Source organism: Bos mutus, chromosome 1, assembly GCF_027580195.1.
Source record: "Bos mutus isolate GX-2022 chromosome 1, NWIPB_WYAK_1.1, whole genome shotgun sequence".
Taxonomy (NCBI): domain Eukaryota; kingdom Metazoa; phylum Chordata; class Mammalia; order Artiodactyla; family Bovidae; genus Bos; species Bos mutus.
Window position 1 is genome coordinate 87461147 of NC_091617.1, and position 23748 is coordinate 87484894.

The 23748-nt window shown below is 41.1% G+C and overlaps 1 protein-coding gene across 2 annotated transcripts in view; it reads right to left on the reverse strand.

Annotated features, from left to right (window-relative positions):
- KCNMB2 (potassium calcium-activated channel subfamily M regulatory beta subunit 2) overlaps positions 1-17007 on the reverse strand; it is a 277502-nt gene extending 260495 nt beyond the window's left edge. The window contains exon 1 of one of the 2 annotated variants that reach the window (XM_005892492.2): positions 16888-17007. In XM_005892492.2, coding sequence (XP_005892554.1) covers positions 16888-16898 — 11 coding nt within the window. In that variant the 5' untranslated portion in view covers positions 16899-17007. The remainder of the gene's footprint in view (positions 1-16887) is intronic. The other variant, XM_070372991.1, reaches the window with a different exon arrangement.
- Positions 17008-23748: the final 6741 nt, after the last annotated feature.

A 23748-nucleotide genomic window follows, 5' to 3' on the forward strand; every position in this document is an offset into this window, starting at 1 on the left:
GGGCATGGTGAATGGTTTCAAAACAATGTGTAAAGCATGGCCCTCCTTTAGAGAGTTATAATTTGTCTCCTTGTTGTTGTTCATTCACTAAGTCCTATCCAACTCTTCAACGCCATGGACTGCAGCACACCAGGCTCCTCTGTCCTCCACTGTGTCCTGGAATTGTCTCCCTAACGTAAGCAAAGGCACCCCACTCCAGTACTCTTGCCTGGAAAATCCCATGGATGGAGGAGCCTAGTAGGCTGCAGTCCATGGGGTCGCTAAGAGTCAGACACGACTGAGCGACTTCACTTTCACTTTTCACTTTCATGCATTGGAGAAGGAAATGGCAACCCACTCCAGTGTTCTTGCCTGGAGAATCCCAGGGACGGGGGAGCCTGGTGGGCTGCCATCTATGGGGTTGCACAGAGTCAGACACGACTGAAGTGACTTAGCAGCAACGTAATTGTAAATGCATGATAATCAGAAAGCCTTAAGAGAGAAGCTTAGAAATAAAATTCTAGGAAAATAGATGACAGATGAAACTTTCAAGGTGGCAATGACTTATAAGGTACCGAAAATATTTGAGACTATTAGTCACAAACAAATTCATCCTGAGCATTAAGAGAAACATCATCTATAGGAGAAAGAGCCAGTGCAGACCAGATTAGGTGTTATAACTAACAAAAAGGAAAGTAGATGTGGCTGTAGTCCAGGTATTTTGCTCACTGCCAGGAATAGGAACAATAGTACAATGGGTGCTCTAAGAGTTATACTTCCAGGTAGTAACATAGTTATTTTATTTTCAGCTCCTTTATGATATAAATCAGGAAAAGGGCAAGCAATAAAAAGATATGAGTTGAAGGAAGCACAGTTACAAAAGCCATTGGCAGAAACAGTCCTGTTTGATCTGCTGCTGCTGCTGCTGCTAAGTCTCGTCAGTCGTGTCCGACTCTGTGCGACCCCATAGACGGCAGCCCACCGGGTTCTCCCATCCCTGGGATTCTCCAGGCAAGAACACTGGAGTGGGTTGCCATTTCCTTCTCCAATGCATGAAAGTGAAAAGTGAAAATGAAGTCGCTCAGTAGTGTCCGACCCTCAGCAACCCCATGGACTGCAGCCTACCAGGCTCCTCCGTCCATGGGATTTTCCAGGCAAGAGTACTGGAGTGGGGTGCCATTGCCTTCTCCGGCTTGTTCTCCTAGGATCACTGAATTTTGAGACAGAAGTTCCAATGCTTTCAACTCTCTCAGAAGGTTAAAGACAGTTAAATGTTTTCCCTGAATGTTTACATTTGTATCCTCCTTTACAATTTACAAAGTATTTTTGTGTAAGTTATTCCTTTAAATTAGAGAGTGCCTACAATGTTCAATGATCCACATTGTGAGGTAAACACATTCCCTACCCCAAGAAAGTGTAAATTCAGAGGTCTGGGGTATGTAAATAACTGACTCTAATTTTTGGAGGCTCATGGAGGGAACCAAGAGAGAATGAAAATAATCATGGTAGGGAACTGTGGTTGACATTTATTATTTTGTTTTTCCTACATCCTTCTCTTTTAGAAACTGCTTCTTTCTCTATCATGGAATTCTGGTAAGAATATCAATTAAAGGGCACTCCTCTCCCTTACCCTACAGATGTAGTCACATGATCCAAGGTAGCAAATCACAATAACCTTTCCTTCTATCCACTGTGATCAATGCAGGACCAGTTAACTCAAGTGAGGTTTACTGGAGTTCTTTTGAGGTAATTCAGTTCAGTTCAGTTCAGTCACTCTGTCGTGTCCGATTCTTTGAGACCCCATGAACCGCAGCATGCCAGGCTTCCCCATCCATAACCAACTCCCAAAGTTTACTCAAACTCATGTCCATTGAGTCGGTGATGCCATCTAACCATCTCATCCTCTGTCATCCCCTTCTCCTCCTGCCCTCAATCTTTCCCAGCATCACGGTCTTTTCAAATGAGTCTGTTCTTCACATCAGGTGGCCAAAGTATTGGAGTTTCAGCTTTAGCATCAGTCCTTCCAATGAATATTCAGGACTGATTTCCTTTAGGATGGACTGGTTGGATCTCCTTGTTGTCCAAGGGACTCTCAAAAGTCTTTGCCAACACCACAGTTCAAAAGCATCAATTCTTTAGTACTCAGCTTTCTTTATAGTCTAACTCTCACATCCATACGTAACTACTGGAAAAACCAGAGCTTTGACTAGACTGACCTTTGTTGGCAAAGTAATGTCTCTGCTTTTTAATATGCTGTCTAGGCTGGTGATAACTTTTCTTCCAAGGAGCAAGTGTCTTTTCATTTCATGGCTGCAGTCACCATCTGCAGTGACTTTGGAGCCCCCTCAAAATAAAGTCTGGCAATAGTTCCATTTTTTTTCCATCTATTTGCCATGAAGTGATAGGACCAGATATCATGATCTTAGTTTTTTGAATGTTGAGTTTTGAGCCAGCTTTTTCACTCTCGTCTTTCACTTTCATCAAGAGGCTCTTTAGTTCTTCTTTGCTTTCTCTCATATGGGTGGTGTCATCTGCATATCTGAGGTTGTTGATATATCTCCTGGCAATCTTGATTCCAGCTTGTGCTTCATCCAGCCCAGTGTTTCTCATGATGTACACTGCATATAAGTTAAATAAGCATGGTGACAATATACAGCCTTGACATACTCCATTCCTGATTTGGAACCAGTCTGTTGTTCCACGTCCAGTTCTAACTGTTGCTTCTTGACCTGCATACAGGTTTCTAAAGAGGCAGGTTAGGCGGTCTGGTATTCCCATCTCTCGAAGAATTTTCTACCGTTTGGCTTTGGCATAGTCAATAAAGCAGAAGTAGATGTTTTTCTGGGACTCTTGCTTTTTCGATGATCCAACGGATGTTGGCAATTTGATCTCTAGTTCCTCTGCCTTTCCTAAATCCAGCTTGAACATATGGAAGTTCATGTACTGTTGAAGCCTGGCTTGGAGACTCTTGAGCATTACTTTGCTAGCATGTGATATGAGGGCAATTGTGTGGTCATTTGAGCATACTTTGGCATTGCCTTTCTTTGGGATTGGAATGAAAACTGACCTTTCCAGTCCTGTGGCCACTGCTGAGTTTTCTAAATTTGCTGGCATATTGAGTGCAGCACTTTCACAGCATTACCTTTCAGGATTTGAAATAGCTCAACTAGAATTCCGTCACCTCCACTAGCTTTGTTTGTAGTGACTCTTCCTAAGGCCCACTTGACTTCACATTCCAGAATGTCTGGCTCTAGGTTGGTGATCACACCATCTTGATTATCTGGGTCATGAAGATCTTTTTTGTATAGTTCTTCTGTGTATTCTTGCCACCCCTTCTTAAAATCTTCTGTTTCTGTTAGGTCCATACAACTTCTGTCCTTTATTGTGCCCATCTTTGTATGAAATGTTCCCTTGGTATCTCTAATTTTCTTAAAGAGATCTCTAGTCTTTCCCATTCTATTGTTTTCCTCTATTTCTTTGCATTGATCACTGAGGAAGGCTTTCTTATCTCTCCTTTCTATTCTTTGAGGTAATATTTGGGTGTTTAAAAAGAGGGCAAAGTCTGTCTGAAGACAAAGTTTATATAAGTCTGAAGCTGCTGATGCCTATCTACTCTTTAAAACATGGAGAGTCACTTCTGAAAGACATAGCCAAACCATAAGAAAAACAACCAAGAAATGAGGAGAGGACATTTCTGAGCAGTTGTATCTAGCCATGCCAAAGGTATGCCAAAGCTAGGCCACTCCTGACATTTTTACTTCATAAGCCCATACAATTCATATTTGCTTGGATGTGTTTGAATTGTTTCCTGCCATTTAAATGCAAAGTTCTGAGTAATAGAAAGACTCAATTCTTTAGAACCAAGTCCTAATTTTATCTGCTTATCTATCTATCATGAAAGATTTCACTGACCATTCCAGGTAGGATAAATACATTTATTAGTTCCATAGTGCCTTTCAAGCACTGGAGAGGCACTGGCTATTCTGTTCTCTCCTTTCATTTTACTGCTGCTGCTAAGTCACTTCAGTCGTGTCCGACTCTGTGCGACCCCATAGACGGCAGCCCACCAGGCTCCCCTGTCCCTGGGATTCTCCAGGCAAGAACACTGCAGTGGGTTGCCATTTCCCTCTCCAATGCATAAAAGTGAAAAGTGAAAGTGAAGTTGCTCAGTCGTGTCCGACTCTTAGCGACCCCATGGACTGCAGCCTACCAGGCTCCTCCATCCATGGGATTTTCCAGGCAAGAGTACTGGAGTGGGGTGCCACTGCCTTCTCCTACTCCACTTAAAAGCTGTGAAAGAATATTAAACTGATTGAATATCCCCATGATCACAGCACGAATGTCATCAGAAGATTTTGTGTTGTTTCATAAAGGAATTCCTTCTTCTCACATTGGATATACAAAATATCAGTGGTATTTGTATGTGTATATTTGGAGGCATTCACATTTTGTCTGTGATTTTAAATGGATGAACAGAGAAGTGTCATGAAAGGAGCAACAGAAAGATACTTCCAAGCAAGTGTAGTTACACTTATGTAAGTGTAGTGACTGTTCTGGTTTCAATAATTCAACAGTCTTTTATGGCTGAGACATTTGTGAACTTGCTTTGACTCAGATAAAGGGGGAGAAAAAGACAGTATTCTTTCTTTTTTGCATTTTGATGATACATTTTTTCATCTACCTGTGTCATTATATATTGTATTATAAACTAAATCTTCATATTCATGGTGGGATCATATGGGAATTAGGCTATCTATATGTTAATTTTCTAGATAACTGAAAATTACTCTGTTAAGTGACAAGTTGCTTTATATCATTAAACTATTTAAACAGATCTATTATTTTTATTTATTTAAAATTTATTTTTATTGAAGTATAGTTAATTTTCAATGTTGTGTTAGTTTCAAATGTACAGCACTATGATCCAGTTATGTACACACAAATATATATTTTCAGATTCTTTTCCATTGTCGGTTATTATAGGATACTGAGTAGAGTTGTCACTGCCATACAGTAGATCCTTGTTGTTTACCTATTTTATATATGCTGCTGCTAAGTCGGGTCAGTCATGTCTGACTCTGTGCGACCCCATAGACAGCAGCCCACCAGGCTCCCCCGTCCCTGGAATTCTCCAGGCAAGAACACTAAGAGTGGGTTGCCATTTCCTTCTCCAATGCATGAAAGTGAAAAGTGAAAGTGAAGTCGCTCAGTCGTGTCTGACTCTCAGCGACCCCATGGACTACAGCCTACCAGGCTCCTTCGTCCATGGAATTTTCCAGGCAAGAGTACTGGAGTGGGTTGCCATTGCCCAAACTCTTAATTGATCTCTCCTTCCCACTCCATCTATCCCCTTTGGTAGCCATAAGTTTGTCTTCTGTCTGTGAGTGTATTTCTGTTCCGTAAACAAGTTCATTTGTATCATTTTTTTTTAAGATTCCACATTTAAGTGATATCATGTGATAATTTGTATTTGTCTGACGTATTTCACTTAACGTGAAAATCTCTAGGTCTATCCATGTTTTTGCAAATGGAATTATTTCATTCCTTTTTATGGCTAAGTAATATTCTATTGTATATATATGTCTTGGCTATTGTAAATAGTGCTACTATGAACACTGGGGTCCATGTATCTTTTTGAATTAGAGTTTTATCAGGATATACATCCAGGAGTAGGCATGCAGGATCATTTAGTAGCTCTATTTTTAGTTTTTTTTTTTAAGGAACCTCCATACTGTTTTCCATAGTAACTGTACCAATTTACATTCCCATCAACAGTGTAGGAAAGTTCCTTTAAAATGCATTATCTGTTTCTGTATTTTCTTAAGCAAAGCATTATTATAATAATAAAGCTGCTATTTAGCCATTAAGTGGATTCCATGTAGTGGTCTCTGTGTTAGCCATTTATATAAAACCTTTCATTTAGAGCTACTCCTGTGAGGGAAGAGATATACTATGATCCTCATTTAAGAGAGGAGTAAATTGAGGATCAGGATAGTTAAGTAACTTAGCCAAGATCACGGACTTGGAGGTGGAGCTGGGACTTAAGCTCAGACCTATCTGACTCCATGGCTGCTATTCCATAGTATCATCATTAAGAACACAAAGCATGTGCTTTGCAAAGATCAAATGATGCTCTCCTTGGCTTCAATTACTCCAAAACATTTGTCTTGGTGCAAATGACTTTATATTGCTCTTTCTTTTGAACTATGTCTGCCTTTTATAGTTTCCTCAATATTTTCCCCCTTGTTGTCAGAATGTTAACTGTAACTTTGCTGTTGTAAGTAGGCCTAGCTGTAGCAAAATGAATCCTCCATTTCAGTAGATTGCTTTTGCTGCTTTAAATCTAAGTAGGTTTTCTAGGATGTTATTTCAGGTCCTTTTTGAAGCCATGTGGAGGCAATGATGATGACAATAATATAGGGATTATTTATTGAATATCTTCTATAAACCACCAGATGTATTACACATGTGGTCTACTTAATCCTCATTTTAGACATTTCTGTTGGTTACTCAGGACTTTGGCCCCTTATTTTCTAGATTTCACATAAATTTCAAACAGATGATAAGTGAGGTACTTAGACATATTACATATATATTATATGTATTTATATTCACATATATGGACACTCAGGAACTCTAATTACTCAGACAAGACTTTTTGCCTTGGATCAAATATTGGAAAGGGTAAATATGGGACTGAGAAAACCCAGAACAAAATGATATGCCAAGGACACCTTCGATAGAGTCACCATGTCCTGCTTGGGAAATGATTTAACTATTTTGTTAACTGCTGAAACATATGAAAGCATCTCATTAATTCATATGATTATACGTTATTATGTATCCTCAGTACCTAGAGCTACAAAAGGTAAAAGTTTATCTTTAATTGAATGCTTCTCAATTATCCTAACACCAATGTGTTTTGCTGTAATTGTTCCTTTGGAGCCATTAGGTGGTTAATCTGTAGAATATGAATACACATTTTAAAGCCCAAAGCTGCTTGACAACTTTCTGAAAAGTTTGAATTGTAAATGTATCTTTAGTAAATTATTTTTTGCTGAAATATCTTCACCCACGCAACATGCCAAGACTCAATGTGTTATTATTTGGATGTTTTAGGGGAAATGCACATAAGGGAAGGGAGACCCTTAAAGGGCATCTAGTTGGACAATCTTTTGATGCTTCAATTTAGCATCATGATATTCCCTGCCAGTAAGTGTCCACCCTGCTTTGAAGTGATAATTCATTATTATATTAATCCAGTCACTATTCTTAGAACTTTGGGAATATCTTTTAGCTTCTTATACTCATGTTCTACTCTGTCTGGTTTGCCTTGTTGTAGGGTTCTGTACCTCATTAATGATTATAATCATCAGTGTTGTTAAATATTGTAGTATTTCTAAAAAGCTAACTCTTCAGCCAGTGGATAAACTAAACTGTTGTTGTTTGAATTCTTTTATACTGCTGCTGCTGCTAAGTCGCTTCAGTCGTGTCTGACTCTGTGTGACCCCAGAGACGGCAGCCCACCAGCCTCCCCCATCCTTGGGATTCTCCAAGCAAGAACAATGGAGTGGGTTGCCATTTCCTTCTCCAATGCATGAAAGTGAAAAGTGAAAGTGAAGTCGCTCAGTCGTGTCCGACTCTTCGTGACCCCATGGACTGCAGCCCACCAGGCTCCTCCATCCATGGGATTTTCCAGGCAAGAGTACTGGAGTGGGGTGCCATATACTACCAATGACCAAATGAAGCAGTGTAATGGGAATAGTTGAATGACTTTTCAGTGGTTAACATGCCCATTTAAAGAGTAATATAGTGATATAGTGAAGTTGCTCAGTCGTGTCTGACTCTTTGTGACCCCATGGACTGTAGCCTACCAGGCTCCTCTGTCCATGGGATTTTCCAGGCAATAGTCCTGGAATGGATTGCCATTTCCTTCTCCACAGGATCTTCCCAACCCAGGGATCAAACCTGGGTCTCCCGCATTGTAGACAGACGCTTTACCATCTGAGTCACCAGGGAAGTATTAAAGAGTAATACTTACCTTTAGAAGAATGTTGTTGAACTCTTTGCATGTTATTTAGTACGATGCAAAGAAAACTCTTTAAGAAAGTACCCAGTTTTCATGATTCCTATTTGGAACTGGGGAAGAGGTCCTTATGGCTATTAAAGAAGGAGGAGGGGGTTCTTATACACCATTTAATTATGAAGCAAAAGGTTTATTTGCTTAAAATGTCATTTAAAGATACTTAAGAACGTGAAGAGAAAAAAAAAAAAAGAAAGTGAACAGGAACTAAAAAGACTCTTTGTTTTTTTTTTTTAATTTTATTTTATTTTTAAACTTTACATAATTGTATTAGTTTTGCCATGAAAGTGAAAGAGGAGAGTGAAAAAGTTGGCTTAAAGCTCAACATTCAGAAAACGATGATCATGGCATCTGGTCTCATCACTTCATGGGAAATAGATGGGGAAACAGTGGAAACAGTGTCACACTTTATTTTGGGGGGCTCCAAAATCACCGTAGATGGTGATTTCAGCCATGAAATTAAAAGATGCTTACCCCTTGGAAGGAAAGTTATGACCAACTTAGATAGCATATTCAAAAGCAGAGACATTACTTTGCCAACAAAGGTCTGTCTAGTCAAGGCTATGGTTTTTCCTGTGGTCATGTATGGATGTGAGAGTTGGACTGTGAAGAAAGCTGAGCACCGAAGAATTGATGCTTCTGAACTGTGGTGTTGGAGAAGACTCTTGAGAGTCCCTTGGACTGCAAGGAGATCCAACCACTCCATTCTAAAGGAGATCAGTCCTGGGTGTTCTTTGGAAGGAATGATGCTAAAGCTGAAACTCCAGTACTTTGGCCACCTCATGAGAAGAGTTGACTCATTGGAAAACACTCATGGTGGGAGGGATTGGGGGCAGGAGGAGAAGGGGATGACAGAGGATGAGATGGCTGGATGGCATCACCAACTCGATACACATGAGTTTGGGTGAACTCCGGGAGCTGGTGATGGACAGGGAGGCCTGGTGTGCTGCAATTCATGGGGTCGCAAAGAGTTGGACAAGACTGAGAGACTGAACTGAAACTGCATGCAAACTTTATTTACTGTACAGAGTTCTGGATGTATTTATCAAATAGAAAAACCACCCTGGACTTGATTGTTCACCTGTTTTATGATTTCCCTTGAAGAGAAAAATATGTTGTCATAGCTCTTGATATTTTACTAAGTAATGTTCTGTTACACTGAAAGGGATGTTTTTAAAATTTTTATTTGGAAACAAGTTTTCGAGTAGAGGGACAGTTGATTACATATTGTCTTGTATACACACATCCTAAAATGTTCCATTTATGAGATGTGTGTATATGGTTCAGCCCTGAGTTTACTGTGCTGATTAACAAGTACATATAAAAATAGCTGAAATAGAAAATTGCTGATCAGTTGTGCTAGAAGAACATGGTAGGAGAGAAAAACCAAACTATTTCTTCTTATTAAAAATGAATATAATATTAACCTTGCAAAAGAGACCAAACCCACATTTTGTAACTTTTTACAAGAGCAAAAATTCACAAACTAGTTTTCAACTTCCTTTAGACTTCAAAATTGTTTGGACAGTCTTGTCTTTAACTTGGACCAATTGTAGATTGTTACAGGCTTCCTGGGTTTTAGCATTCCTATTTTCTCTACCAAAGTTTTTTTTGGAAGCACCTCAACTCTCCTTTGGAGAAGGCAATGGCACCCCACTCCAGTACTCTTGCCTGGAAAATCCCATGGATGGAGGAGCCTGGTAGGCTGCAGTCCATGGGGTTCCTAGGAGTCGGACACGACTGAGCGAGTTCCTTTTCACTTTTCACTTTCATGCATTGGAGAAGGAAGTGGCAACCCACTCCAGTGTTCTTGCCTGGAGAATCCCAGGGACGGGGAAGCCTGGTGGGCTGCTGTCTATGGGGTCACACAGAGTCGTACACGACTGAAATGACTTAGCAGCAGCAGCAGCAGCAGCAACTCTTCTGCCAGCCATGAGATTTACACTGTGACAATGTGATTTATTAGAATCCTGAATTTCAGCACGATACTATCTGAGAAAAGCCAGAGGAGAGGCTAAAGGTTTAAATTTGGAGATATAAAGACTTGATAAATAGAGTACGTGAAAGTGGGGTGACAGTGACAACTGTGTGGACCTGGTCATGCCTGCCAGGACAATTTAACAGTTGGAAATGCTATAAAGAGCTGCATTCTTGGGAAAACGAACTCATGTGACACAGCACTGTTTTGTATAAAGCTTCACGTCTAGAAATGTGTATTCATTTTTTTGGCAGGAAAATGTGTTTATGGTGGCTTCCATGGCCTCTGTCCATGCTTTAATTGATTTTCCTTGGAAAGTTTTTGCCTACTCTCTCAGGTAGTTTTACTTTACACCATTTGCTGTCCTAGATAGCGTATACACAATTCATGAGGGGAGAATTCCCCAACTGTAAACATAGAAGTAGATCCTGGAGGAAGCACTGTGCAGAGTTGTGACTGCTAGTGACTGTGTGATCTTGCATTCAGTGTGACTTTCCATCTTTTTTTTTTTTTTTTTAAATGGGACAGCACAGCGCCTGTTTGCTTAACAGTTTATATAATACAGAAGAGTAGAAGGTAGTAAGTGGTCTCTTTCACTCCAGCTTCTCACTTTTATTCTCTAGATATAACTACTATCAATCACTTGGCAGGTTCTATTCCAGGTCTTTTATTATGTACATATAGAAGTATATATACTATCAATAAAAGTTGATTTGCTACATGTAATATTTTTACTTTTGACTTCATCTGTTTCAGTTTTTTTTTTTTATTGGATTCCAAATATGTTGGAATATAGACATATACTGGTTATTTTACTGAAGAACCTTTGGGTTGTCTCCAGATTTTCAATATTACAAACAATGCTGCAGTGGAAATAACTGCACATAATACCCTTACACACTTGTGAAAGTCTTTCCAAGGAGTACACAACTACAAATGGAATTGCTGAGGCAATAGTTTTGCTCCTTAAAATTTGTGATAAGTTCTGCTGAATTACTCTCCAAAGAGTTTTTATCGATTCACAACCCATCAGAAGTGTATAAGAGCTGGGCAAGTTTATTAAGTTGAGCTCTAATTTTCTTGTGTATAGCATGGGGCAAATTATCTTTTTCTCAAGGTTAATGTGAAGATTAGATAAAGTAATGCTTGTGAAGCATTCAGCATGGTACCTGATCAAAAGCAGGTACTTGATAAATCCTTATTCCCAGCATTTTACTTCTCCAACTGTTCCACTTTACGCAAAGCAACAATGCAGCAGTTATTATTTGTATCCAGTTCCTGACCCCTCCCCCCAGATTACATACCATGGTCTCAGCAGTTTATTATCTACACCTACATCAGTACTGAGTTTCTTAAGTTAGTTTTGGACACTATTGTCCTTATATTGATCACTATCCTTCTGTGATATATGGTACCCATCATAATCAGAATTTCAATATTTTACAAGTATAGTACTTTGTACACATCTTAGTCTTTTTGTTGTGGCTCTTAGTTTCCATAGTTTTGGAGTTTTGAGACATGGATTTGTATTTTGAATGATCCAATATCAACTTGGTCTGACAAAAAGTTATAAGGGAGGCTCTGAGAGATTTAGAGAAGCTAAATGCTGATATTTTTCATCACTGTGCCTGTACCCACCAGATCTTAGCTGGAGGACTCTGGGGGCACCTCTGACAGTTCCTTTCCACAGTCCCCACATATCCATTGAGACTACTTTTACTTTCTATGGTTGTATATACCACCCCCATACTTAATTTTTTATGGGGGCTTGATGTACAACTTCAATTGGTTACCATCTAAAAGCTGGGATGAGTCTTACCTGAGAAAGGAAATGTGATGCAAGACCATTCAGTAGGAGGGATGTCTTTCACTTTGTTTACTTATGCCCATTCAATGGACCTCAAATTTACAGGTTACCTTAGAGAACCAGCCAGGTCTGGACACTGTATCCAAGAGTGAGTGGCCTTTCTATTCTTCAGAATATTGAAGAATTCCCAACCATCCCATGAGGTACCCTCCAATCACCCATCAGAGAGCCAATTTAAACCTTGAACAACTCTGACTTCCAAGTGCATTTAGGTATCTGTACAGTCCTAACTCTGTGCAGACACTGCTCTGAGTGCTTTACAAATATTAGCTCATTTAATCCTTAAAGGTTGCCCCCTATTTTTTTGGTTCTGCACCTTAAGGGAATATAAAACACTTAAACACTTGCTTTGTGTACAGTCTTTGAATACTCTGAAGACAATCGCTAGGTTCCCCAGGGGCTGCTTGTTTTCAAATTAAAGCATTCCGTTTACTCAGTTGTTTCATATACTGCATGATTGTGTGTTACTTCCTATCCTGACCATTCTCCTCTGAATGTCCTTTGATTTGATAATGACTCTTTCAGAGACTGCAAGCTGTCTGGTTCTGGTCCACAGATGTGTTTTGCTTGGCACAATGTCTTTTTTTATTTGTTTTGTTTTTGAACAAAAAATAAAAAGCAAAAAGAATGTGAATGCCTTTCCACAGGCATGCGTCTCTAGCTCCAAGCTCCCATCAGTACCTATTGTCTGAATTCCAGCTTCACTGGACTTGGCCTCTAACGGCCTCTAAAGGGTTGAAAGCTCTGCTGAAATGTCTTATCTAGACCTGAACCTAGACACAGTATGGTTACAGCTCAGTTGAGGAGAACTTTTGTTCTACGTTGCTATCAATATTGCGAATTCATCAATAGATAATGGTACATGTCCTTGGGGTGCTTTTTAAGTCACACATCAGCCATTCCTCCATATAGCCTCTGAAAGTTGGACTTAATAATTTTTATTAATAATTTTTACCTTCAGAATAAAGAACTCATTTGCACCAAAGCATTACTGAAGAGTGTACACTTTACTGACATCTTAAAATTAGAGGCAAAAAAGAGAGTTTATAAAGCCTAGCATTTTCCCCCAGGTCTCTTTTCTTAGCCTTTTATTTCTTGGGTTTTTCTATCCCTTTATCCCCTCTTTGGTGCCAACATTTAGCTTTACTGATTCCTTTCCCAGAATCCTCTCTGTGGGGGCTTCTCAGTCTTTTCCCCTAATTATGTAGAGAAGTTTAGTCCTGGTCTAGCTATGCTAGTGGTCATAGCTGTCATCTGCTTAGTCAACAGCAGAGCCTCATTTATCAGGAACCACTACACATAGAAGGCAGCAAGTGATCACCAAAATCCAAACATATTTTTTTTCCTAACACAGTAATGCTCCTTGTTCTAGAGCTAGGCAACTTATCCATGCCAGCTCTTTCTTCTTTCTCATGGAGAAACCCAGATTCAGAAAGGTTACATTAGTTACTTAAGATAGTGATCAGAGAGGTAGCCATAGAAGGCATCACTGGTACTTCCCAGGTGTCTCCCTATAAAATTGTGTTATGTATGATGTTACTAGAAACTGTATTTATACTAATTCCAAGTATGCTAAGTCTTAGTGATGTTATTTGAGATTTGACCTTGACTATACCAAAGCAGAGGGCTTTCCAGGTAGCGCTAGTGGTAAAGAATTCGCTTGCCAATACAGGAGACATAATGAGATGCAGATTCGATACCTGGGTTGGAAAGATGCCCTGGGAAAGGGAAAGGCAACCCATTCCAGTATTCTTGCCTGGAGAATTTAGTGCACAGAGGAGCCTGGTGGGCTACAGTCCATGGAGTCACAAAGAGTCGGACATGACTAACTGACTCACACATACACGCACACACATACCAAATCAGACAACTGGATTTCCTGCCCCCTTACCTACACACTATCGCTGCTGCATCACAGCTTTGTGACTAAAAGGCTGCTGTATTTCTTTTCCTACTGAGTTGTGCCATAAAGTGTCTTTTGGATCTCCTGACACAGAGCCTTTTGCAAAAGGTAAAAAATTACAAAGTGGGCATTTCCAGGTGTGCTAACACTGGAATCTAATGCAGCAATATTACAGAATGATGGCATGTTAGAGTAGGAAGAACTTTATAAATCATCTAATCTGATCCGCCTCTACTTTTAACCATGAGGAGACTTAGGCTCAAAGGGATCAGTTTTGTGCTTTGTGTCAAACAGCCACTGAGTTTTGGAACTGGAACTGGAAGCTGGCTGTTCCAACTCTAGTGTAGTTGCACACTCCATAGAGCTTTTGTATAAAAACAAATAAACAAGAAAGCCTAGTTCTCAGCATTGCTTTGTGATTATTGATAGCAAAGGAGATCATGTGCCACTTACAGTAATCTCTTAAGATTTTATAATAATCCTTGCATTATCCTATTAAACTGTGGCTGTAGCTCTGTGCTTAATAGATTGAAATCTATTATTCATAATACCATCTTGTTCCTCTTCAAATAACATTATCTTTATGAATAAATTTTATGAATTCATACTGTTTCATAGCATAGTGAGAGGATAACGCATGAGAATAGAGTTTTCATTTGTGAATTCAGTTCAAGAATCATTTTTCAAGTGCCTAAGCTGAGCGCCGAAGAATTGATGCTTTTGAACTGTGGTGTTGGAGAAGACTCTTGAGAGTCCCGTGGACTGCAAGGAGATCCAACCAGTCCATTCTGAAGGAGATCAGCCCTGGGATTTCTTTTGAGGGAATGATGCTAAAGCTGAAACTCCAGTACTTTGGCCACCTCATGCGAAGAGTTGACTCATTGGAAAAGACTCTGATGCTGGGAGGGATTGGGAGCAGGAGAAGGGGACAACAGAGGATGAGATGGCTGGATGGCATCACTGACTTGATGGACGTGAGTCTCAGTGAACTCCGGGAGTTGGTGATGGACAGGGAGGCCTGGCGTGCTGTGATTCATGGGGTCGAAAAGAGTCGGACACGACTGAGTGACTGAACTGAACTGAACTGAACTGTGTGCCTAGTATTTATTATCCTTGACATTTTGGGGAATTCAGAGGAAATATGTGGTAGCCCTTTTAGCCTCAGAAAATATTCTACTGTGGGCTTCTGTGTGTCCAGGAACATCTGGAAAATAAGGAAGTGTGTCTCTAAGGAGTGAAAAGGTGTAATGGGTGACAGTATGGACTTTGAAGTCAGGCAGTGTTAGGTTTGCACCCTGGTTCCTCTATTTACTAGCTATGGTATCTTGGGCAACTTTGGTCAAGTTGCAGTGTCCTTATCTGAGGATTAAAAAATAGCACTTCATAGAGTAATTTCAAAGATTCTGTTAAAAGACAAGACAGCAATCACTTAGCATATGTCTGACTTGTAGTGCTCAAAAATGTTACCTAATGTTTAAAACCCTTATGATTTTATGTCAGTTAAGTCTAATGTGCTTTGAAGAAGAGAAAAGCCAATTATTTCAGTACGTTTAGGGGAAGAAAACTTTGGCTTTGGATCTGAAATATCTACATTTTATTGACTGACTGACCACTGTTTTATTGAGTTCTGTTGTAGGGCTCAGAGTAGCTTGTTTGCCCACCACGGTGATCTCAAGCTTCAAAGAAGAATCCTAAGGGTAAATTTGGGATAGCAGTTGCTTTGCTGGGGAGTTATCTTCAGTTTAATTTTGAATTATTTGGTCTTGTGAGAAATGTCCTCCAGATAGAAGTCTCTGTCCCTTTGACTGTCAGCATTGCCTGTTCATCTTGGGTTCTCAGACAAAGGCCTCCTGATGGGTTGTCAGTTACTTGGGTTTCCACCTGCCTTATCGCTAGTACTCTCAGTTGTTGCTAATAAATCTGCCCCTCAGAGTGAAGCATTTGAAATAAGCGGTGCACAGGTTTTAGAAAGACCTGAAGTATTCCGTTTGGTGATGTGAAATAGTCAAAAGAACTAATTACTTGCCAAATCTTTTTTCCTTTCATTTCTTCCTCCCCCTCTCTTTTCTCCCTTTCCTTCATTCCCCCTTTGTTTCAAGTTTTTTTTTTTTTTTTTTTGTGTGTGTAGGTATACACTTTTTTTTTTAAAACAAGGAAAATAAACCGAATACAGGGAATGAAAATGACCTTAACAATGCATCTGTATAATCTAAAAGAAAAAAAAATTATGCCTAATCTGAAATGAAATATATCTTAAGCAACTTTGCAGTCAGGCTATTAATAATCATTTTGCAAAACGGGTGAGATATAGCAGAGCATATTGGAATATTAGGGATCCGTGAATTGCTGTTGGTTTGAATTTGTATATATTAATATTTTCTCATCACTAAAATTACTGTGCTCTAGTTTTCAGAGCAAGAAAGTCCCCTATAAAATAACACTGTTGTTACATATGTTTAAGAAAATTTCTGAGTGTGCAATACCAATTAGAGATCTAAACTCAAAACTGAATAGTTGATATTAGTAATGATCAAAGACTTGTTGCCTACAACCATCCATTAAAATATTTTTCTAGTCATCTAGATGTTTGTATTCTTTCTCCAAGTCAATTTGCATGTCTAGACAGATATTCTTTCAAAAATTTGATCAAACAGAAGAAAATTCTGACAGTAAAATAATTGAGAATGTGAAAGACTGAGAGTTTATTACAGTTGAAACCTGCAACTTATGAATTAACATCACTCCATTTTTGAAAATATTTCTCATACATACAAGAATCAAGAAACAACCCTAAATCCAACTGAGAGAAGGCAAATCCCTTCTCTAAGAAAGAGGCATTCCCATGAGTTATCATCTCCCTCAGCTGTAAGTCTGTTGTCACACAGTTAATTCCAGAGGCAGGAATTAAACATGGCATTCTCTAGTTTTCCATCTTCTAGCCATTTTCTGAAACATTGAAACCAGTCCCTTTCTATTTAATTGTAGCTTCTTTCAGAATAGCAACCACCACTGATTCCTTGCCTAATTCAAGAGGATGAATGTAAAAATAACACAGTTCTCCGAGAGAGTCAGCTTACCTACAGTGCATGGCACCCTGTCATATCACTCTGTGCTTTGCTTCTTTCTCTCAGTTCTTTTCACCGTGCCCACAGGGCTCCTCAGAAGACCCAAGAGTGTGCTAAACACTCAAATAGGATAAGAAAAACAGGAAGGAGCAAGGTGCCCGGGGACCTTTGTACCAAAATACAGTACTCATTGGTCAGTGCCCTCTGGCTGTGTGGGAGGAGGGAACAGACCATTCAACCATGGAAGGTAAATAGCAACTAACCTTGCGCCTGGTGCAACTAACCGACAGCAGGGAAAAGGCCATGCAAGCACAGAGCTGCGAGGGGAGACTATCCACCCAGGACTCCTTTACTTTACAGATAAAAAAACCTGCAGTTGAGACATAAATTTATTTATAATTTAAAAAGAACTGGAAACATGATCCATGAGATAGTCTATGTAGTTTGTTTTAAACTATTTCAGAACACTTTTGTGGAGGATTATGGCAAAAATTAGAATATAGACAGTCAAAAATAGAAAGGATCTGACAGATAGATAGCTCATTCATCTTGCTTTCCAGATAAAACCCAGGCTCAGGGGGTGAAAGCCTCTGTCCATGAACTGCAGCTAGGCAGTTCAGGAGACACACCAATCTTGTCACTACACACTGCTCTTTCTTAATTACCTGGAATGTGTTTATTTTATTTGTTTGCTTTTTATAATTTTCCAGGCTCGGTCTTGCTGCTTCTCTATGCTTGCAAGTTTTCCTCTTTCTCTTTGCCTGTATTTCATATGATGTACTGAATGTGGCAAGTGAATTATTACAGTTATCTGTGTACTTTATAGAGCTTCCCTGGTGACTCAGATGGTAAAGCGTTGGCTTGGGTTAAAATGGGAAACTTCACACTATCGTAAGAAACTCTTAAGAGCGGCAGCAGTTCAATCTGGTTCACATAATAATAGTAATAAAGAAGAAATTGAACATTTTTTTCCCCTCACAGTGAGCTAAAAGCAATTTACAGATTTCTTATTAATCCTCCCTGAGGAGCTACTGCCATTTTGCTTACTGGAACTCAACCACAGAGCTCATGAGGCTGAGTGTGTACAGGAATGGTGTGCACCAGGCTGAGAATCAGAAGATTTTATTTCAAGGGGTCTTGGTGGCACTTCCTTGCTATTTGTTCTGGTTGAACCACAGAATCTCTCTGCATCTCAGTTTACTCATCATTGACATGGGAAGAGTTGAATGAATTGATCTCAAGATGCCTCCATGGACGAAATCAAAGTGATTTCACAGAGATCTGAGTCTGCAACTTACATGTTCTCCCTCTTAATTAATGTTATTGCTTAGTTGCTAAGTTGGGCCCAACACTTTTGTGACCCCATGGACTGTAGGCTGCCAGGCTCCTCTGTCCATGGGGTTTCCCAGGTAAGATTACTGGAGTAGGCTGCCATTTCCTTCTCCAGGGGATCTTCCTGACCCAGGGATGGAACCCAAGTCTCCTGAATTGGCAGTTGGATTCTTCACTGCTGAGCCATCATTCACTGAGGTTCTATAATTTAATTTTTCTAGATCTTTCCTGTTTATAAATTTTCTTTTTCTTCTCTTTTTCTGAAGAGGAACCAGAAAGACAGTAATGCCTTTCTATGACAGGACAGACATGTTTCTATGTTGGTTCACAAATAAGGGTGGAGAGAATGAAGCAGGAAATGGATAATTACCTTATTTATTCCTGGTGGAATCCTGGTAGTTGTTCAGGACATTTTAATTTCTTTTATGACTTAATGTCACTCCTTCCCCCTTATTTGAAGCATCTCACCTCCTTTCTTAGACTGAAATCATGCATCTTGAGTTCTTTCAGTAGTTTTTCTTCTGCTCTTAATTCATCTTTTCTTTATTCCCCATCCCAATATTAGAGGAAGAAGAGTGCCTTTGTCATCCAAAGTGACCCTCTATTGTGGCCTTAATCCAGTGCCCAGTTCTTATAAGTCGATGGTTCCCTCACCTGAAAATATATTAAAATTACCTGGGAGAACTAATTAATAATAGATGAGCCTGTCCTATCCAAAAACAATTTAATCAGAATCTCTGCAGATCAGGACCAGACATTAGCATTATTTTAAGGGTCCTAGGTGAGCCTAGTATTCAGAAAGGGTTGATAACCAAGGCTCTGAGGCCTTGGAATATTAATTAATCTTTGTTTATTCTTCAACTTTAATCCATTTTACTGGCTCCTTCTCATCAATCCACAAATGGGCTCAGCCTTCTGTTATCTTAATAAAACACCTTCCCTTGTCCCTCAAGCTTACTATTCCCTGCATTGTCTTCCCTCCTAGTTTTCCCTCTCTACAGTTCCACTCCGGGGCAGCCCTGATGTGACTTTCTCTGGGATTACCACATGTCTTCATCCTCCCCAGGCTCTCTGCAGGATGACATTCCCCATCATCACAGCCTCTGTGAAATTCTCTCTCCCGTCGGCTTCTGGAAATCCACATACTCTTGGCTTCTTTCCCCAGGCCCCCAAAGATTCCTATTGTTAGGTAGTTAGAATGGGAAAAAGGAGTCCAAAACGGTGGTGGCTAAAAGACAAAGAAGGGGAAAGCCTGAGAAAATAGAACAAAGGAAGGTCCAAGGACTGGAGTAAGCACCTCAGGTAAAACAAGCAGTCCTCCTGGCTAGCCCTATTTACATAGGGCAGACATAGGGGGAGGAGAAAAAACATATAAAAAGAGGAACCAAAATTGAGCCACAGGCTTCTCTTCTCTTCGTGTGTTTTGGGTCAGCCCACCCTCACTCCTCAAGGGTGTATTATCCTTTGTTTTTCCTAATAAAACTGAGCTATAACACTGGTCCGTCTGTCACTTCAAATTTTTGCTTCAGCAAGACAGAACTGAGGCAATTACACACACCCCCAACATATATGGTGCTGTGACTCAGATTTAACCTGGTTCAAACAACCTCAGCTCAGCCCCCGTGAGGCGAGGCCAAACACAGCAGAAGCCCAACTTGGTGAAAGCTCCCATGGTAGAAGCTGAGTGTGAATAAAACCCAGCACAGTGGAAGTGACAAGAAGCCCAGTGTGCTGGAAACCAGGATGGCAAAAACAAACTTGGGAGAAAGCTCACGTGACTGGGAGAAAGCTCACGTGACTCATTCTCAGATTCCAGAAGACCTCTGGTTGGGGTAGGAAGTCCTCGCCCCTATGACTGAAAGGACATATGGATAACAAAATCTTAATTCCTTTACAGTCTCTCATTTCTTGTTTCCTCTAACCCCCCATGAACAGGCGAGTAGCAGTGGGTGCAATTGAGGGACTTTGGCAGGAGCTACTTAGTAGCTGTTGCCCAAGCAGGGGGTTCTTCTGACCTCAGTCTTCTTTGTGCCAAGGATCAGGCCAAGGAAAACTGTGAGCACAGGTCAGGTATTTAGCAGGTTTTCTGGCAGGTTATAATGGGGATTCCTTGGCTTGTTTTTCTTACTGCTTTCTCCTTCTGTCCTTCAGCTCCTCTCTCCCGAGGCTTGAGCCCAGCCAAAACCCATGATGCCTGGTTTCAGGATGTAATGGAGCTCAGGTTCTTGATGTCTCATTGAAAAAAATTCAGTGAGAGAGGTGGATTTGTTCGGATTCAGAGAGAAGCACACTCCAAGAGTGTGGGCCATCACAGAGGGGAGTGGCCATGGAATGTGATGTGATTATTTAGGGGCTGGGTGATTTCATATGCTAATGAGCTGGAGGATCATTCCAACAACTGGGGGACCACCCACTCGTCAGTCTTTGGACAGTGACTTGGAACTGTTCTGGTGCCTCTGGGTGTGTCGTTTATCTTGCAGATTGAGGAACAAGGTTTAGTTGAATTTGACTTGTCATCTTGGACCCCACTTGATATTAATAGGTTTATGTTATGCCCTTGTGCTATGTCATTCTTTCAAAAGTTGTGCCCTGCCCCCTTCCTTCCTGTTTTATGCTCTTCTCCTGAGCCCTGTCCAGGCCCACAGTGTTGCCTCTATAATATTCTGGAGGGACAACCAGAAAATAGCTGGCCCTTGGGAGAGAAATACTATATAATATCCAATCCTTCTCAATATTTAGGCCTCATCTTCCATGTTTCCTACAACCAATGCCACAACAGCATTTCTCAGTGAACCCGGTAGGGCAGGTGACAGGCACACAATGCCTGCTAGAAGTCCATTTGTGGGTGGCATCCCTTCAAGGGCAATTGGGCTTCCAGGGATAATGTTTACCACTTTGGGAGTTAGCCCTGCAGGCCGTTTGGGCCCAAACTGTTACCACCCTTCTCCTAAAGTTACAAACATACCCCCAGATCAAATCCCCACTCTGCTTTTATGGAACATCTGGTCTGTTGCCTTGTCTTTAAGCTACTTACTAACTCTTACAACCAGGACCCTGCCCCTTGTAGGCAATATAGCTCCACCCCACTTATTAAAATATTCTTAATGTCCCTAACAGGACCAGATAACCCACTCCTTTGTCATTACTTCTGTTATTACCTAAAGTGGGTCTATGACAATGAAACGTTTACCATTGGAAACACCCTAAACTGCTCTTATGGAAGACTAGGGGAGGAAATCAGTGACTTATGTTCCCTCAGAGCAACAAGAGGATAAGGCTTATGGCTGTTTCACCAGGTTCCTAGTCTCAGGGCACAGGCTTGGATTGCTTTGAAAGTGAAAGAAAGTGAATTCGCTCAGTTGTGTCAGACTCTTTGTAACCCCATGGACTGTAGCCTACCAGGTTCCACTGTCCATGGGATTTTCCAGGCAAGATTACAGGAGTGGGTTGCCATTTCCTTCTCCAGGAGATCTTCCCAGCCCAGGGATTGAACCCAGGTATCCCGCATTGAAGGTAGACGCTTTACCGTCTGAGCTACCAGGGAAGTCTAGATTGCTTTACATCATGATATCTATTCCCATCCTGGTGGACAAACCAGCAATTAGTTACAATTATAACCCCTTAATCCCACCAAGCATTGGTCACACTGGAGACCTTGGGCACTCCCAACTTCAGTCTAGGGGTCCCAGGAGGTCGACCTGCCTCGACATGCCTAGGGATATGGCCCTCAAAAGGTTGTCACGCCTCAACCTGCTTGGGGATTTGCCAGTCCAAGGGTCCTAGGAGGTCGACATGCCTCGACGTGCTGAAGGACCCAATTCTCAGGAGGCCGACATGCCTCGACCTGCCCAGGGATTCAATATCCAGGAGGTTGTCATGACTCAATATGCCTGGGGATCTGCACACTGAACTGAGGACGCCTGGTTCTCAGGTTGCAACAGTACTGGGTAGGATAAGCTTCAGAAAGACTCACCCCTAATGAAGTCCACCCATAAAAATAAAAGGAAGCCTATCAGTTGTGGGACTGTGCCTGGTCTCAGCAATAACTCAGTAGCCCAATGAGAACCCCATTGCCTTTCTGGAAAGGCTAAAAGAGGCTGTCCAAAAGTTTACCAATCTGGACTTAGACTCCTATGAGGGACAGGTGATTTTAAAGAACAAATTCCTGTCCCAATGTGCATCAGACATCAGGATAAAGTTACAACAGGTCCAGCAGCAAGACCCTGCTGCCTCTTTAGATGAGATGGTCCAGACAGCCTCCAATAACAGAGAACAGGAGAGGAAGGCCAAGACCCAGGAAAGGGAGAAAAGGAAAGAGACAAGCCATGCCCAGATGCTGGCCGCCATCCAAGGAAGTCCTATGGTAAACCCCGAGTCTTTAAAGGACAATGCCGGAGGCAAATGCCTAATCTGTAGATAGGTGGGACATTGGGCCAAAGAGTGTTCAAACAGTGACAAGTCTATAAATATCATCAATTGAAACATTGGGTGGCACTCTCCCTCGGGACCCAAGAGCCTCAAGGTCAAGCACCAAGCCTTCCCTCACTATGGTTCAATAGGACTGACTGAAGTCACCCGCTCCAGTCAGCCCACCTGTCACAGATAACCATCATGGGCCTGGAGCCAAGGTGCAACTAAGTGTGGCAGGTAGGTCTGAGAATTTCTTGGTTGACACAGGGGCTTCTTACTCTGTCCTGATCTCCTACTCCCAAATTTGTACCATTTTGGGTGCTACAGGAAAAATAATTAGAAAAGATTCACCCAAGCACTTCTTCATTTCTAGGATGGACAAATGCTTTCCCATCAGTTTTTGGTGGTCCCATAGTATCCAACTCCCATATTGGGATGAGATCTTTCCCTGCCTTTGCAATCTTGCAGCTATTGCAGACATGATAGAAGATGCTTTAAAACTCTCTCTTGGGGGCAAACTATTTTTATCAGCCACCAAGTGAAACAACTCCTGAATCAGAGAGGCCATTTATGGACGTCTGATCAAAGGATCCTCAGATATCAAGTAGTGCTGATGGATAATCCAGGCCTGACTACATCTCCTTGTGAGGTTCTTAACCCAGCTACCCACTTGCCTACACCTGAGGGCTCTCTCCCCTTTCACTCTTGGCTAGAAACTTTGGACCATTGGACAAAACCTGAGAAGGATTGTCAGAAGATCTTTTGACCAGTCCTGAAGGAATCTGGTACACTGATGGAAGCAGCTTTGTCTTGGATGGAAAAAGAAGACCTGGATACGCAGTAGTCTCCAATTCTGAGACCATACAGGCTAAACCTTTACCACCAGGTACTTCAGCCCAATTGGCTGAAATTGGCTGAACTCATAGTCCTGACTCAAGCTCTAGACCTGGGAAAAGGAAAAAGAGTAGCCATTTACACAGACTCCAAGTATGCCTTTCTGGTGCTACATGCACATGCTGCTATTTAGAAAGAAAGAGGCCATTGACCACCCAAGGGCCCCCAATCATATATGGTGATCAAATCCTTAGGCTCTTGGAGGCAATTCATCTGCCACTGAGGTTTCAATCTCCC